Below are 17,395 nucleotides of genomic sequence, written 5' to 3'. Positions count from 1 at the left end.
TTTCCCTGTGGGGATTGTGAACCACTGGTACTGCCTGGCTGCTCCCAGCCGGGCAGTAGGACCAGGAGGTCTGGAGCCTCTGAAAAAGGGCAGGAAAGCCCAGTGGGGTGACCTCTGAGAACAGATGAGCTCTGCAAACCCTGCTCCAGCAGAACGGGGCTGTGGCAGAAAAGAGTTAGTTAGCAGCAGGGTTTGCTGGGGACAGAATTTCTTCCTGACAAAGTAGAAAGAAGCAGCACACAAGTCTATGCAGGCAAACGCAGAGCTCTCCCCACACCCCCACCCCAGACCCAGACTCCTTTATTTCCTTATGATACAGTTAATTGCAATCCAGTCTCATGTTGCTGGACACATGAGTCCAATCCCTGCCACTCTGGGCTTTAAGGGTTAGGTTGATGAAGCATGGCCTCACAGCACAGCTGCTGTGCATCAGAGCTGGAATCAGGACAGCCATTCCTCTCTGCCCACTCCTGCCCTCCAGTTCTAAAGGAGACCATTTTCATCAGAAGAAAACAACACACTGGGTTTCACATCACGTCCCTGATGGCAGGAAGCGAAGTAGGAAAGGATGTGGCAACATTGATTGGATTTCATACACCAGGATGAATTAGAAGAGGAACCTCCACCCACGTACAGGGAGGGTTAAAGAGAAGCTCTGGCAGCTCCAGAGAGGTGATTAACTATAAAAATACTCTAATGCAAGAACTTGTTAACAGTGAGCAGTTCTCCAAATGTATAATCATTTTCTAAGCAAAAAAAAAGTCTGGAACAGAACAAGGACTGGTAAATGCATACCCTGGGTCATCACCACGGTTAGTTACATTAGTTACAAGGATAATGGACTGGAGTCAGTAATGCATCTGCTATTGAATTAGCTGATCCAGGCCTCTCTACTTTACACCTTTCATTACTAGCATACATGTACCCATCCTGGTCACAGCCTGATACTTATTTACAGGAGCTGTGTCTGCAACCTGCAGCATTAACACATCAGAGAAGCACAGTACCAGGTATCAAGTCCTCAGATAAGGGAGGCAGCAGCAGTAACAAGGAGGCACCAACCCACTCAGGTTCCCATGGACCTCAAAGAAGGCACAGAAAGGGAAGTCATAGACAAAGTAGGCCACACATGCCTGGAGCAAATATCGATAAAGGAAAAACAAAGAAGTGACATACCTATGTGACATACATGTACCTATTACTAGTCTCCATCCTTGGAACTTTTCAAAAGACATCTGAACGTGGCTCTGGGCAAGTGGCTCTGCTTCAGCAGGGTTGTTGGACCAGATTACTTCAAGAGGTCCCTTCCGACCACGGCCATTCTGTGATCTCTCTCTCCCTTCTGAGCAGGGCACTCTGGATAGCGCTTGGAAAGCAACAGGATCCTGTATGCTGTCAGGACAGCCCCCAGTGCCCCGATTTCTTGCGGGGACTACCATAAGCCTGCAGTCTTCTCCTCAGTACAAATGTAGGCTCATGGGTAAGGTCCTCCAGCAATGAAGGCCATCAAAAACAGGCTGGATAGGTCAAACTGGATCCAGGCAATGCTTCCTCATCACCTGACAATCAGCTCCATGTGCTGATCCAGCCCAGCCACAGTAGCTACAGCTTCTTCCAAACATGACCATCAAGGGATTTTTGGCGAAGTGCTTCAGGTAGTACTCAGGTGTCAGACAGCACTGGCCTAAGAGCTACAGGCTGAAGCTACACAAACCAACCCTGGCCTTTTGAAGGGCTGCACAGCTCCACCCTGAGAGACCGCTACCATCCTCCCTTCTCCAAGCAATAAAACAGCAAGCAAAACTAAAGCATTCACTTGTAAAATAGCACAGAATTTTTGGCAACATTCATTCTCAGCACTGACACTCCACAGAAGTATGACAGGAATGAGGTTCTTTATTTCACAATTATCAATAGCAAGAGGGATGATTTACATACTGTAGCATTCATAGGTAGGCAGCAAATCATGGTAACATGGTACTCACTTGGAGTTTAATGACAGAATGTGAGACTGTACAACTGTGCTGAAGGTACGAGGGCAGCTTCAAAGGCTGGCAAATGAAAATTATACACTACATCAGGAAAAAATCAAAACCAAAAGAAACAAAACCAAAAAGCAAGTGGCTCAACTAAGGCTTAGGAAAAATAAATAACACAAATGATCACATTGATGCCAGGGGAAAAAAAAATAGTTCAAATAGTAGCAAATAAGAATTTCCTCAAAGGGGAAACAATAATATGGGCATGGCCAGAACAGATTAGAGAGAAGAGCTCTGAGCTAGTCATAACGGCAACTGGATGAGGCCACAGCAACATACTTTACTACATGGAGAAACACGCCCAGCACTTTTTTGTGGTATGTTGCATTAGTCTAACTTCATCCCTTCCCAACCAGCTTGCAGTCCAGCAGTTAGTTACAGCACTGTGTGTAAATACAGTTACTGAGAGTGTTCCACAGCTCCCTGTCCCTTGTAAGGGACTAGGCTTGCAAAGTGTAAACCACAAAAAACACATGAGAAAGAAGATAGGCGGGAGCTCCCACCATCCACACTGCATTGCTTGGTGCCCTGCTCATGTACTGGTCCCAGACAAAGCCACTAGATGTGTGTTTCCAGATGCATCAACCCTACCCTACAAAGGGCCACAGGGTAAACAAACCACACAGCACTTCTCACATTGACCTGGACTCAACAGGCAAATGGAAAACAAACATGGAGATGCTTGAAGTGCCTTAAGCATTTGGACAATCCACAGAGAATTAATATGGCTTGTAGTTCCAGTAACTGGAGAAAACAGAGATCTGGAAAACAAGAAGATAAGCAGTTAAGTTCCTGGATCCCCTCAGCCATAGAAGAACGAACATCTAACGAGTATGTAAAGATTAAGCTTTACAGCATTATCCAGCACTACACAGCAAAAGGGCAGACTTGTTGCTGTTGTCACTGAAGATGCTCAGAGCACATTGATTTTGCTCAAGGTGGCAGCCAGGTCAGCTGCAGAGCTGGAATTGAACTTTGTTCCTCTGGAATCTAGTTCACCGAACCTCTCCATGCCTCCTCTTCAGCACCCTGGCGTTTCCTAACATCCATCTCATGACCGAGAACACAAAAGCTTCTACCTGCTCCTTTCAGCCTTGTTCAGCAAACATTTGCCATGCTGCATTTATCGCAGATTACTGCCAGCCAGCTCCAAGGCTCCGAAGCACTGACTCATTGCTTGTTTTCAGTTCACATACCACTCACACAAATTAACATCACATCAGATTTTTAAACCTGAGATCCTCTCAAAATCCAGAGTTGAAAAACAAAGACCTTTCTCTAAGGGTGTTACCTTGTCCTTCAGTTGCTGGCAAAGCTGCAGTGAAACTGTGAAGAAGACGAGGGCATCGTTTAACCATGGGACAACACATTCCACTTTATGGACATGGCTGACTTCATACCGCTGGTTGCCAAACTCACTGGAGAGGAAAAAAAGCAGTTTCACACAAAACAGCACAAAAGCAGAACTCAACCGTCCTCCATTCTCACCCAAGGGATCAGAACGACTTTACGATTAAAACAGCATCTGGCAAAGTTACAGAATGCGAACTCTCAGTTTATCTCTGACTGGATTCAGAGTTACAAAAAAAATGTAACAAGGTTCAAGTAGAAACACTGCCACTTTCCAGAGAGACATAACACAGGAAATGTAGACGGCAATACCAACAGCCTGATGTTCATTTTGGCTGACAGCTCTGATCTCTTGCAAAACTCAAGGCACTCTATGAGCGACTGGAATCCTGAAAAGCCACACCTCCAAGGTGGGATGGCTTGCACGACCAGAGTGCTGCCATGGATGGCCACAAATTCTTCAAAGGCGATAGGCCATGAAGAAGTGGTGGGGTAGCCTTTTATGGCAGGGAGTGTGTGGATTGTCTTGAGATCTCATTTGGATCTCATCCTCAGCATCCTCCTATCCCTTATACACAGCCTTGTAGTAATTGTACTTACAACATGGCTCCAGGGTTGTGTAGAATGGATCCTCCAGCAGGCTTGAAGTTCTAGAGGAGAAGAAAAGGGTCACTGGGACTTTAAGTTAGCAAATTAATCATTTAGAAGACCTTATTATTTGCACTCACAGTAGCCTGACAAGAAACACCTGATACATATGCCTGAATATTCCGTTCACATTGAATACAAGCCAGTTGATCCCATCTTGCTCCTTCAGAAAAAGCACGTTCTACATAGTAGCTGAGTGCAATTAAGATCCCGATTTCAGAACAAGAAAAGTAAGTTCCCACTGTCCAGAAGAAAAATAGTAAATTGATTTTAGGAAAAATATCTGTGTGGAAGGACTGCATTTCATAAACCTTAAGGGTTTAATTCTGTTTTTAGGGGACATTAAGTTGACTCAAATGCAACATGTGAAGCAGAAAAGTAACCATCAAAACTCTATTCAAAAAACCCCAGATGCTACTTCAATATGAATTGGATTACTACAATTATACCCTTCCAAAAGCATGTACAGTTATCAAACTATACTGTAAGATAAAACATTACTTGGCAAAAAAAAAATAGTTTCTGACTTTCTTCAGAGTACTATTATTTTCTTCAGAGTACTATTATTTTCTTCAGAGTACTATTATTTTCTTTTTGGCTAAGTGGCCATGACCTGAACTACATTTAGAGCCAATGCTCTGACTGGAGCAGATCTAAACATAGACACAGTGTCAGTTAGTCACTTCTGCATTATCTTATGCTTATAATAGTGCACGAAATAACAGCGTGATCTCCTCATAGTGATGAGTAAGAAGGGGGTAAATAAACAAGGCTGAAGAGATAGCAAGCATCACCTTAGTTGTGCTGGGCTGCAGCACATGGAGTTGGTAGATGGTCAGGCACAGCTTATTGAGGTTAATGTAGAAATTCACAAGGATGTCTGGAGGCAGAGCAGGAGCGAACATTCTCTGGCAAGAAAATAAGTTGTTTAACAGTGAACTGACCATTATTTCTAATGCTAGGCAATCACTAGCTTTTTATAAGCTATACTGCAATTATCCCATAGTGAGAGACATGTTAAGAAAGAAACAGACTGAGCAGCACACATGCAATGGTTGTTCCTCTTGCTGCACTTGATCAGGTTGTGTTGGTATGAGTGCTGGTGACAAAATAGGATGGAGCAGTATTCATATGGGGAAATCATCCCTGAACAACCTTCCAGGGAAAGGAACAGAACTTCTCTGAGAACCAGAGTCCTCATGCCCAAGTCATCTGCTCTCCCACAGGAAGATACAGAAACAGCCAAAACCATTGAGCTCAGGGCTTGTGCTTCCTTCACCTCTCTCTGCCTCAGGAGGGGTTTCAAAAATTCACTTTCATCAAGCTGTAGCACAACATCCTGACCATGCACTTACTGTGAGACCACTGGAGGCAATTTCTGGTAGAGTCAGAGTGGCTGGAGTGGTAAGACGATTCCGTGCTCTTGAGAGCTGTAACATCACAGCATCCATAAGCTGTAAGATAACGTACAGTACACTGCTGAGTGATGACCCCTGGATAGGTCTTGATAGCAAGGCTGTAGGATTTTGCAACAACCACTACCCCTTCCACTCAGGATTTAGGGACTTGGGAACGGACTTGCTAGTACCACAAAGACTAGCAGACAGAAAAACATCACCTAGACACAGATAAGACCCTGGAAAAGGTGTCAACCTGTTGCCATGAGTTATAAGAGACCATGACAATCATTTCTGCAAAAATACCAACCAGTAACAAATATGAAGCTTTGGCAGCAGAAGAAATCAAAGAGCAAGACTCACACAGTGAAACTGCACCAGCTATGCCTGTCAGAAGTTGCAGAAGAAGATGGAAAGTGCTAGTAGTAGCTCCCAACCGAGAGGCACTAAGACACTCATCTGCCAGCCCGTTATGCAGTCAAGGGAAGTCTGCTACTTGCCAGGAGTAAGGTCCAGGATGCTGCAGAGATTGCCAAAATTGCTAAAAGGCACACACCACTTCCTACTTCTTTTCCACATGGGTACCAACAATATGGTACAGCACAGCCTGAGCAAGATCAAGCAAGACTTCAGGGTCCTGAGATCACAAGTGAAAGGGACAGAGGACCAGATCATCTCCTCTATCTTGCCAGTCAGAGACAGGGGCATGGGCAGAAGTCAATGCACCATGCAAGTTAACATCCAGCTACACGCTCATGAGCAACAGAGAGAAAAAGCACACCTCTCAGAGTAGCGAGGAACACCCTAGCCCAACCCTCCAAAAAAGTTCTGCCAAAAAGGTTAGACAGTTTAAGACCCAAATGAAATGTTTCTACACAAACACACGTGGTATAAGTAACAAACAGGAAGAACTGGCAGCCACTGCCCAGCTGGAAAACTACAACCTGACCACTATCACAAAACTTGGTGGGATGAACCACATGATTGGAGCGTTCCAACTGATGGCTATAAACTGTTCAGAAGAGACAGACAAGGAAGGAAAGGTGGAAGGATTGTCCTGCATGCAAAAAAAGAAGATTGATTGCACAGAGCCATCTTTAAAGAACAACAATACACAAGTCTTTTGGGTGAAAAATAAAGACAAAGGGAACTGTGGCTGACATCTATTACAGTCCACACAATCAACGAGAGGATGTTGATGAAGAGTTCTTGCTTCAGTTCCAGGAAGCACCAAACATGCAAGACCTTGATCCTGCTGGGTAACTTCAACCACGAAGACACCTGCTGGAAAAGCAGCAAAACAAACCACAAGCCATCCAGGAAACTACTGGTGTGCACTGAGGTTAACTTCCTAGTACAGGTGGTAGAGAGCCCAACTAGAGGACAGGCACTGTTGAACCTCTTGCACTCAGGTCCAGTTAATTCCAAACATGAATAAAGGCTTGGAAATGAGTGGACTGACAGCAGCCCTCTGGAGAAGAACTTGCAACTATAGGTGGGTGAGAAACTGAATATGAGCTGGCAACGCACACTAGCAACCCAGAAAGTCAATTGTATTCTTGACTGCATCAAAAGAAGTATAGCTACAGGACAAGGGAGGTGAATGCCTCTATTCCACTCTCATGAGACCCCACCTTGAACACCAAATCCAGATCTGGGGCTCCCAGCACAAGGAGGACATGGACCTGTTGGGGAAGGTCCACAAGAGGGACACAGTGATGATCAGAGGGCTGGAGCATCCCTTCTATGAAGACAGGCCGAGAGAGCTGGGATGTTCAGCCGGGAGAAAGCTGGGATGTTCAGCCGGGAGAAAGCTGGGATGTTCAGCCGGAGAAGAGAAGGCTCTGGGGAGAACTTAGAGCAGCCTTCAAGTACCTAAAGGGGGCCTGTAGGAAAGATAGGGAGGGATTCTTCATCAGGAAGTGTAGTGATGGGACAAGGGGTAATGGTTTGAAGCAAAAGAAGAGAGATTGAGATCAGATATTAGTAAGAAATTCCTCACTATGAGGGTAGTGAGGCACTGGAACAGGTTGCCCAGAGAAGCTGTGGATGCCACGTCCCTGGCAGCATTCAAGGCCAGGTTGGATGGGGCTCTGGGTAACTTGATCTAGCGGGAGGTGTCCCTGTCTAGAGCAGAGGAGTTGGAACCAGATGGTCCTTAAGGTCTCTTCCAACCCAAAGCATCCTGTGATTCTACAATTCTATGACAAATGTAGTGTAACTGTTACCACAAACTGAAGAGAGAACATCATCTGAAGAGAGAACTCATTACAAGAAAAAGCAGAGAAGATGAGATGAATTACTGATGCCACAGAAGCATTGACAAATTTATCATGAGCTCTTCTGAAGAGCAGGTATTCAAGGAAAACAACCTATGCCCTAGTTCTCCCCACTACCACATCATAGATACAGCAACTACCGAATGGCCCCCTGCCCCATCCATAACCACATATGAACTAGGGCACTACAGAACCAGCTCATTGTTGGTCCAATCCTGCCAGGAACACCACAGTTCAAATGCTCTATTCAGGAAGACTTCCTTTTCCAGACATGAGAATCAACGTATGTCTGTTATAGAACTCACGACTGCTAAAGATAAAGGCATTAGAAATGATGTCTAATAACCCCCCCCTTCACCCAAAATTAAAAAGGAGATTGGTAGTAAAAATTTGGCAGCCCTTGTGCATACAGAGATTTAAAAGATGTGGCTTTTTCATGTCTGATATCATGGCGGGTTCTGAGTAAATCCCAGCTCTGGTCCAGAGAGCACAACTAAGCAGAGGGCTGGGCTTTACGCCACACAACAGCTGGCCTGTATCAGACAGCATCAACAAGTCATTGATCAGCAAGTCATTTTCATCAGTAAATTGTAAGTATGATATGTCATTTTTTCTTTGCTGATGACTGCCTCATTTCTTCTCTCAAGAGCACTGAGTGACAGGGAAGAGCATTATCTACATAACTACACCATCCAGGAAAGATTAAGGGAGGTTCTCTCAAAACACCACTGCTGTACAACAGGGCACTCACTGTTCAGTTTACCATTCACTGTGATTTGCAACACTGTTACTGATGCTAGATTGGTAATAGATTCATGTCAAACATGAAGTTGCATGGATACTCCTTGACGCACATATATACCAGGTACAACTGAGGAATCCATTTCCAGTCAAGACAGCAACATGCATTAAGTGTCAAAAAACAAATGAAGGAAAGAAACATGTATGTTCCAACTCAACTAGAGAGTGCTTTCTCCTCACCTTGAGAACCTCTGAGCCTGTTTTGAAGTGGTAGTTTACATCTCTCTTCATAAGCAGGTAAATTGCTTGGTTAACGTGGTTTCTAGCATCCTGTATCTGCAAAGGTACAAATGCAGCACCATTATAGAAGCACTGTCTATAATACATGCAAGAAAGCAGAGGTTACTCTATCTCATTGGCCCTAAGAAAATGGTGACTTTTTCTTTTCTAAGAAAATTTCTAAGAAAATGGTGACTTCTCAGACATTAAGGACATTTTTCTATGAGTACCAGACATTTGCCGACACAAATCTACCAGTGCTGTCCAGATCCATTACCAGGTTCTTCACCCAAGGACTGGAGATTCTAAACAGTTTGAAAGCTACAGCATGAATTGTCAGCAAAAATACTGCTGCTGCCCCAAAGGAACAGTGACATCAGGCATTCTCATCCTGTGAGAACTCCAATGATGACTATTCAGGTAGGAATTTTCACTGCTGATGGCATATGGTGGTCAGGTCTAGCAACACACACGATGATTTATTCCTTAGAGATAAAAACAAATGACAAATTGTATCAATAGAAGAAATGAGCAGCAAACATTGGTCTCTCCCACAGTGACTATGGCATCATGCCAGAGTCCTGTACTTGTTGGGGTTGAGTGTTGTCACCATCCTCAAGAAGCTGCCACTGCATTCCTTGTGTGGAACATGACCAGACTCAGGACACAGCTAGCCAAGTTCCTCTTAAGCAAGACTGCTTGCAGCCAGGAGACAACTATGAAAGCAAGCTTGATAGGTGCAGCCCAGCACTTTCACACAAAGGCAAACCAGAGGAGGAGGAAATTGACTTGTATTCAGTTCCGGGAAGCAACAAAAGAAAGAAAAAAACAAAAAGAGGTAAGATGTGGAGAAATAGATGGAAAGGCAAGTTTGTATGACAGGTGACTGCTGGGAGACGGTTAACACAGCTTGGGCTATTTGTAGTTCAATTCATCTACACTGCTCCTCAGCAACATGAGATCTGAGCTCAATTTGCAGTGGCCTCCCTTGCACAGATCTAGTCACTGGTTCCTTCTCACCATGGGCTCACGGATACTAGAAGAGTCCTGCTGCACTGGAGGTTACAGAAAGGAAAGATGGTAAAACCCACTGACAGCTTGCACAGATTCTGCAGGTACCGGGACTATAACATCTCTAAACACCATCACCTCCAGCCCTTACATCTTCCAGATGCTTTTGGAAAAACTATGCGGTTCCTGGCAGTGCTGGCAAACTTGCTCATGCTGCTATTATAAGGACATGTATTTCCCCTTGAATTTGCTGTCTTTTCTAATCAAGTTACTAAAAACTTCTGTGCCTGCACCTGTGTTCCTCAGAAGCGTGCCTATACTACAGTTTCTTACTTATGACTTTAACCTATTTTGCACAAAGAAAAAGAAGAAGCCAACTGGCACTATGCACTATGGAAAGATGCAATGAAGGATTCGAGATGGTCCTTTTCAATTCAGACAGGACAAAGATCTCCAGAGTCACAGTAAATGCTTCTACACAGAGTCCTTTAGGTATGCACATTCCACATCTGAACAACGTTGCAACAATTTTTCCAAGTAAATAAAGGTGTTCTGCATAAAAGCTGGCAGAAGCCCATCAGCTGAGCAGTGGTACATGACAGCCAAAAAACCATATGGGCTGTGCAGTCCTAGCACAAAAGTTGCCTTGCCTTGTTGTAAGGCACAAACTTACTTCATCTACACTTTGATTGTTTGCAATTCAAAGACAAGGCCCACCTCAATTTGCCATTAAGAATTCAAGCACACAATTTTCTAGATTTCTACAAAGTTACCCAGTAGTTTTCACTCCACTGCCAAAACAGCCATTGCAAACTGCATCCGTGGAACAAATGCACTGATCACCTAGAAAAATCCAGGCTACAGCAGAGGAAAATACACAGAATACACCTTTCTTCAATTTACTCAGCTATGACAAAGTAACTGTGGGAAACTGTCTTCAAGATCATCCCCTAGATCAGGTCCTGGAAACAGATCTCTCAGCAGAACGGGGAAGAGATTCAGTATTCAACATCCGTCGACTCCTTAAGGAAGAAATTCAGTTATGCTACAAGAGCACAATTCAGTGAGATCTGTTCTCATCATAAAGAAACGCTTCTGTAAGACAACGAAAGCAAGCTACTGAAACAGCTCCAAGCCTCTGAAGTTGCTCTTTGTCCTGCTAGCCTGGAGTTTACAACTAGTCACGTACGACACACACACCCTTGGCACTCCTTTTAAAGGATCACGACTGCGATGTCGACGACAGCCTTTAGCTTGCTGGTTTTCAGGAACAAGCAGAACCCACTTCTCTCTCCTAGCACCATAACTCAATTTAAATGCATATTTCCTCCCTGAGCTTTTACCACTGGAACTAGGTAATGCAGGACTTCATGCAGCCTTCACTGAAAGCGAGGAGGGCACACATTCTGCAAAGGGCTAGACATCTGAAGTTAACAGTACCTGCTGCAGTTTCCACTGCTTGTCTTCCCGAAACGCGAAGTGCAGAAGCTGATTACTTCTGGGCATTTTCAGATTAACGTCCTTGAAGAAAGAAAGAAAACATAAGAGCAAGCAATCCCCATAAGCCAAACACAGACGCTGCCAGTCCCACTCTGTTCTGCCTCCCACACCACCTTGACAAGCTGCTGAAAGAAGTTCTGGCACAACCAGAACCTCAGCCCTCTTCAAGGAAGATGTTAATACCAAGGATAAGCTGAAAGGCATTTAGTGTATCAAGAGGCAGGCAGGACGTACCATCTCAACTTGGAAGGTCCCTGATGAAGTTTGAAAGTACAACAATACAGGCAATAAAGGTGAGGAAACCCCAGAAAAGTCAATTTCACCACTTGCCATAGGAATTTTAGTATCAGCTGGTATTACTACCAACACATACCCCTGACAGTTACACTTCTTTCTTGTGGACAAACTAGTAAAATTTTTGCAAAACAAGCAAGTCCAAAGGTTTACATAGTTAAGACTACAGACTGCCCCATCTAGCAGCTCTTCCTCCTTGCTGAAGACAATACCACAGCAGAGCAGCACATGCAGGCAAAGTCAGATGTCAGCTCTGCAATTAAGTTTTTAACAGAATTCAACAGTTGGAATCCTAAATCTAGGCAGCTTGACAGTGGCTCAGAGGTTGCTATCATATAAATAACTCAAAGGCATCTCATATCCATTGCCTAGTTCAACTGGCACCAAAGCTGCGGTAAAACTGCGTTGGCACTGCAGTGGTACGTCAATACAATTGAGGAAGAAGGCTCAAGATGCTGGATCTTGACAAATTTCAACAGTTGTTGAAACATTAAGGATTTAAGGCCTGTTAAGGAAGACAAAGAATACTTGTTGATCACTTGTAAAACGTAAGGATGACTTATGGTACAAATCAGGAAGCATGGAAGTACTCACAGCTTGACACAGGGCATCTCCCTGCAGTGTCAACACACCTTTTACCTGGTCTGTGCTGAAATGAGAAGAAAGATCTGGGCAATGCAGGTCACAAGAAGCAATAGACACCTACAGAAACTGCCAGCAGTGCACTGTCCCTCCCCATCCCATGCAGCCAGTCAAGGTCACCTCCCGCCAGGATGCAGGTGTACTCTACACACACTTCCAGATCCCCAGTCCACCACGCCCTACCCGCCCTGCCTAAAACATTATGTTCTGTTCTGAACAAGGCTTATTTCATGTATTAAATACTAACAATTTGGTTGCTGTTATAAACAGCTCTAAAAGGCATCATCACAAGATAGTATATGGATTACTGACACTGCAGTACCAGATGAATCACATGGGAGCTGAAAGCTAACAAAAAAAAAAAATCCAAAAGTCCAGTAAGATGGCTCATATCTACAGCAAACAGTGGGGGAAGACCGAAGCACCTGGGCCATCAAGAACTTAGTTTAGCCATACCTGACATTTCAATATATTAAACTCTTCAGATAAGCACTTTAAGATCCACCTTGCAACAACAGTGAATAAGGACTGGACTCAGTTTTAATGCTTTAAGAGTTGAAGAACACAACTTCCAAAAGCAATGCAGTAACAGTGCACCCTTCTTTAGTGCTCACCATGCTGTTTCTAAGAACTAAGGTGTGCTACTTTTCAGCAAGCTTGAAAGCTCCATCAGGGCACAGGTATTCAGACAGAGGACTATGCTGAAGATAAAAAACTGGACAGCTATTTCAGGACTGCATTTCTATAGCGGCTTATGCACAGATCTCACTTTGTTCTGTGCCTAAGGGATTTACGATTGCTATCTTAGGAAGATAAGGCAAAGATCAAGATTTGTCCAAGGTCTGTCAGAAACTGAGTCAACAGCAGAACTCAAGTCTCGTAACTCCAATTCCCAAAGCCCAGAATCCAACAAACACACCTTGGCAAGAACGGCTGACAACAGTGCACTGGTGCAACACATCAGCACGTGGTCAGGAGCCAATGTCTGTATTACAGAGTTCAGCAGGAAACTGCAGATGTCTGGCTATGGCAGCCCCTGGAACACAGCTACGACTTGTAGGGAACCTGCCACAAGAGTTTGTTTTTCCTTAGGGCAAGCTCTCACGCTGAAGGAAGCTCCTTCGCTCTGGTAGCCCCACAGGGACCTTTACTGCAGACGCTCAGGTGACCGCATCCCTTAGCAGCACCGGGAGATCCTGGGACGGATGCTGGCACGGCGCAGGCCAGGCACGCAGCACCCACCCTCGGCGGCCCAGCAGAGCAGCCGTGACCCAGCAGTGCCAGCCACTCACCCCGCTGTGCTCAGCACGAAGCTTTCCTGCTTGGCTGCACCTTCTGCGCCGCCAGCAGGCAGGGCGAACCTGTGCGAGGCCTCCTGCTCAGGAGAGAAAGCAGAGCGGTCAGTGCCAGAGAGCCTACCAGGCCTGGCCCACCCACAGCCCTGGGAGAAATGCGAGGCAGGAGCAGAGGGGAGGTGCTGGTGGGGTCCTGGCACAGCACAGCCACTTCTGTGACTCCAGCGCCCTGCCCAGTGCAGACAGGAGCACAGAGACTTTGGCCAGTGCAGATGTGCCCAGGGGCTGCCCATGACCTCTCTCACATCAGCCCCTGAAGATCAGCCCTCCTGACTGGTTATACTGGCTGCTGACTATCTTTTAACCACATTTCATCTTTAGAACTAAGAAATTCTTCAATACAGTTACTTTCTGTACAGATAATGCAGGTTATCATCACCTGCTATTAAGCCATATGCTGAGTCAGAACTACTGCACTCTTCCCTCATTTGGCAACCTCCCCTCGCATCCACATTTTTGCCCCTGCTCTTCCATCGCACACTACCCCACCATAAGGGTGTTAATGGGCTTGGCCTATTGAAGACCAATCAAGCAGAAGAGCAGTGCTCTTGTGAGCATTCCCTTCTTTAACCAGCTCACCTTATGGCTGCCCACACACAGCTGAGAACAGCCCATACTCAGGCTGGCTGAAGTGCCACAGGCTGAGCTCAGCTGCGCACTTCACGCCTCTGGAAGGGGCAGGAACTTGCAGAGAAGGTAGCGTACTGAGGGGAGGATGAGTTCAGATGAGGAAGGCATGTGCTGTGAATTGCCGCACAGGTAGAAGCTTGATAGTTAAGATTAACATACTCCTTTCCACCCTCACATGACAAATTTCTATGAAGATCCACATTCTCTGTTCCAGAAAATATTCCCATTTAAGGCAAACACTTGTCACACATGCCTGGCTGCCTCCACATGGTTTTCCTAAGCAGTTCTCTCAGCAAAGAGTCAAAAACAGAGCAATCTGAGAGAAAACAGCTTCACTGGGAATCCTCAAAACCAGAGGACTGGCAAACACTGGACATACCTGATGGCACTTTTTGTGTACTATCAACTCAGATTTTTTTTTCCCTTTAAGAGAAATCTGCCACCACTCCTCACATTGATGAGCCAACAAACAAACCCACAGCACAGATTAAGCATGTTACCCTCACCTTCAAAATATCCTGCAGCTGTTTCAGAACAGCATGGACCTCTTCTTGTAAAAGCCATTTAAACTCTTCTTCCTACGTTGTGGAAAGATAGCAGTGGAATCATCAGAAATGTTCACCAAGTACTGGAAATAAATCTCAGACATATGGAATTATTTAAGTTGTAAGCATACTGTTGTGTGTGATGTTTATATCACATGCTAGTAGAAGAAAGATGTCTCAGTTGTATCCAGAGGCCTTACTCCCTACTTTTCCACCCCAGCCAAGTGAGTTGTCCTCATTTTTGTTTTGACTTTAACAAAACAGCATTTGTACTAGTCACTGCATCGATAACCACAGCATTAGGAGATAACAGACAGCACAGTGTGTGGGTTTCAGATGAAAGTTCAGATTCTGCTGCTTCACACCCTGAGGCCTTGTTTTAAGCTGCTGTGTTGGGCTGACACCACATCTCCTGCTCCTCCCCAACAGGATGCAGGGAGAAAACAAGATTAAAAGCTTGTGGATTGAGACAAAGACATGGAGATCTCTTATCAGTTACCATCAGAGACAACTACAGTACGACTTGGGTGAAGTTAACTTATTGCCAAATAGATGTTGAGAAACAAAGACAAAAACTAAAACATCCCCACCCTAATCCCGCCTTGAAATACAATTTACCAAGCAACAGCAGCCTAAAAATACAACAAACTAAATTAAAAAGTGTCCAGGGGAGAAAAAGACTGAAGATTCCCATCATTTGGGCAAAATTCAGTAACAAACAAGTTTGTATCTGTTGATACAACACCTCAGGCGTCGGTCAGCTGTCTGCTACAGTAAAGCCTGTATAAAACAGATCCCCAGAACACAGCCAAGCATTTCTGCTAAAGCCCAAGAGCCCATTCAGAAAATCATTGGAAAAAGCAGGAAAAGAAGCAAGTAAGGTATAGAGAAGAAATTTATGCTTGCTACCTTGTAAGACATGGGAAATTTTCCATGTGGAAAGTACTGGAAGGGAATGAAGTGAGCACATTGCCCCCAGAAAGTCAGAAAGCTGTGGCCAACACAGAATTTTAAGCCAAGTTATCCAAGCCCCAGGCCTTAGGTTTCTCTGCTCCTGTTTACCATGAGAAACGCAAAATGACTGCTGATGGATTTACTTACATGTACTTATGCAAGAGTTGTATGAACCAGGATTAGAACAAGGCCCTCTGTGTTTGAACACACGTCCACCCAGAAGGAGGTGCACACAGCAGCACCAGGCAGGATCCTGTCTGTCCGAGTGCGGCACCACCGCCCCTCCTGCCCCTGGCAGCCCTGGTGGGGTTCCTGGGCATTGTGCTGACACCGCACATCCCCTGCCCCTTCACTCCCCGTAACGCTCCCCCTGAGGTTCCCGAAGGCAGGGAAGTAACTCGGATAAAGCACAGGCATTTACCGGCTCTGCCACCACAGGGGTGGTTCAGGTCACGTTATTGCACTTCAGGCGGTTACCGGCATCTCCCATTCCCCCAGTGAGCAGGTAAGGCCCCCCCACCCCCCATACACGTTCCTGATTTGAGGCCGTTCAGTGCAGATCGCCTTCACTTCACAAAAACCTCATTCTCTGCGCTTTCACGTTTTGAACCCCGTGACTTCCCACCTACCCCAGGTGAACCCCAAACTCCCTCCCCCGGCAGCCCCGCCGTGCCCGCCAGCTCCGAGGCCTCGCCCCCCGCCGCAGGCAGGCCGAGGCTGGCGGTTATTTACCCGTAAACACGGCGGCCTCCGGCACCGGGTCCCTCGGCCCCGCGGCCACCGCCGCCCCCCTCGCAGCCCCCGGGGACCCCTCTGCCCGGCCGGCCCCGTCCCGGCGCCTCAGAGGGGCGGCTGCGGGGGGCTCGCACCCACCCGGCCGCAGCCGCACGCGGCGCCCCGGCCCGGGCGCAGGCAGGGCCCGGCTCCGAGCCGCGGGGGGGGGGGGGCCCGCCGGTCACGAGCAACCCCGGCAGCGCCGAGCCCCGGCCGGCTCCCGGGCCGCCGCGGAGCCCCCAGCGCCGCCCGCACTCACCAGCACTGCGCGCTCCGCCGCGCTCGCCATGGCCACCGCCATCCTGCCGCCCGCCCGCCCCTCCCCGCCCCGCCCCGTGGCGGCGCCGCGTTCAGCCCGGCCCCCGCCCCGCCCCAGCGCTCGCCTCAGGCTGCCCCGCGGCCCTCAGCGCCGGCACAGCGGCTCGAATAAACAGCCCAAAGAACCGCGAAGTTAGAAAAAAGAAAAAAAACCAATTTTAGCAGTACCTGAAGCACAGCATAGCCAGCAGCAAGCAGTACGAGCCCGTTAGCTTGAGCCACGGCCTCGATCAGCACAAAGCAACGTTCCTGCACCTGCAAAAGCCTCGGCTCGGGGAGCTCGGCCTCAGCAGCCTGGAAAGCCTGACCTGGCGCTGAGGCCGTGAGGCAATGCTCAAACAGCCCCGGCTGCTAGAAGGAAGAACGCTCCCGACACAGCAAGATCCCTCCACTCAGACACCACAAGTCAGAGCTGTAATCACGGCAAAGCCCACGAACCAACAGACCTCAGCTGGTTGTTAAAACGGAGCCTTCACCCTCCTCCTCAGGAGGATGTACACAGCCCCCCTGCAAGCACAACGGGAATTTAGCCTTAATCGTCCATCTTAGTGCCTCTGAGGAGACCACAGCCACCAAAAGGCTCCCAGGTACACTGCTGTTCTGCAGCAGCTCAAGTTGTTTGAGGAGCACATGTTGTTT

General features: G+C 46.7%; 1 protein-coding gene across 5 annotated transcripts; it reads right to left on the bottom strand.

Annotated features, from left to right (window-relative positions):
- Nucleotides 1-1,876: 1,876 nt before the first annotated feature.
- Nucleotides 1,877-16,794, bottom strand: ROGDI (rogdi atypical leucine zipper). Of its 5 annotated transcripts, XM_038186766.2 has the most exons (11): nt 16,698-16,792; nt 14,672-14,743; nt 13,473-13,555; nt 12,133-12,187; nt 11,185-11,265; nt 8,695-8,790; nt 5,393-5,491; nt 4,832-4,945; nt 3,990-4,039; nt 3,331-3,457; nt 1,877-2,800 (listed from the first exon to the last, which is right to left on the bottom strand). In XM_038186766.2, exons 1-11 carry the CDS (start codon nt 16,737-16,739, stop codon nt 2,759-2,761), a joined length of 861 nt encoding a protein of 286 aa, XP_038042694.1. In that variant the 5' UTR covers nt 16,740-16,792; the 3' UTR covers nt 1,877-2,758. The 5 variants fall into 5 exon arrangements, with proteins under 5 accessions (XP_038042694.1, XP_038042697.1, XP_038042695.1 ...); XM_038186769.2 differs by lacking the exon at nt 4,832-4,945 and having other exon boundaries at nt 16,698-16,794; XM_038186767.2 differs by lacking the exon at nt 8,695-8,790 and having other exon boundaries at nt 16,698-16,793.
- Nucleotides 16,795-17,395: the final 601 nt, after the last annotated feature.

Source organism: Anas platyrhynchos, chromosome 15 (genome assembly GCF_047663525.1).
Source record: "Anas platyrhynchos isolate ZD024472 breed Pekin duck chromosome 15, IASCAAS_PekinDuck_T2T, whole genome shotgun sequence".
In the NCBI taxonomy this organism is placed as follows: Eukaryota; Metazoa; Chordata; class Aves; order Anseriformes; family Anatidae; genus Anas; species Anas platyrhynchos.
This window is presented reverse-complemented; position numbering and strand designations above follow the sequence as displayed.

Excerpts from the sequence above, each read along its gene's own strand:
- ROGDI (XM_038186766.2), bottom strand. The coding sequence starts at position 16,739 with ATGGCGGTGGCCATGGCGAGCGCGGCGGAGCGCGCAGTGCTG. Across the intron at positions 14,744-16,697 it reads CGGCGGAGCGCGCAGTGCTG|GAAGAAGAGTTTAAATGGCT; the intron begins GTGAGTGCGGGC and ends TCCACAACGTAG. Across the intron at positions 2,801-3,330 it reads GCCAGCAACTGAAGGACAAG|ATCTCTGTTTTCTCCAGTTA; the intron begins GTAACACCCTTA and ends CTTGTTTTCCAG.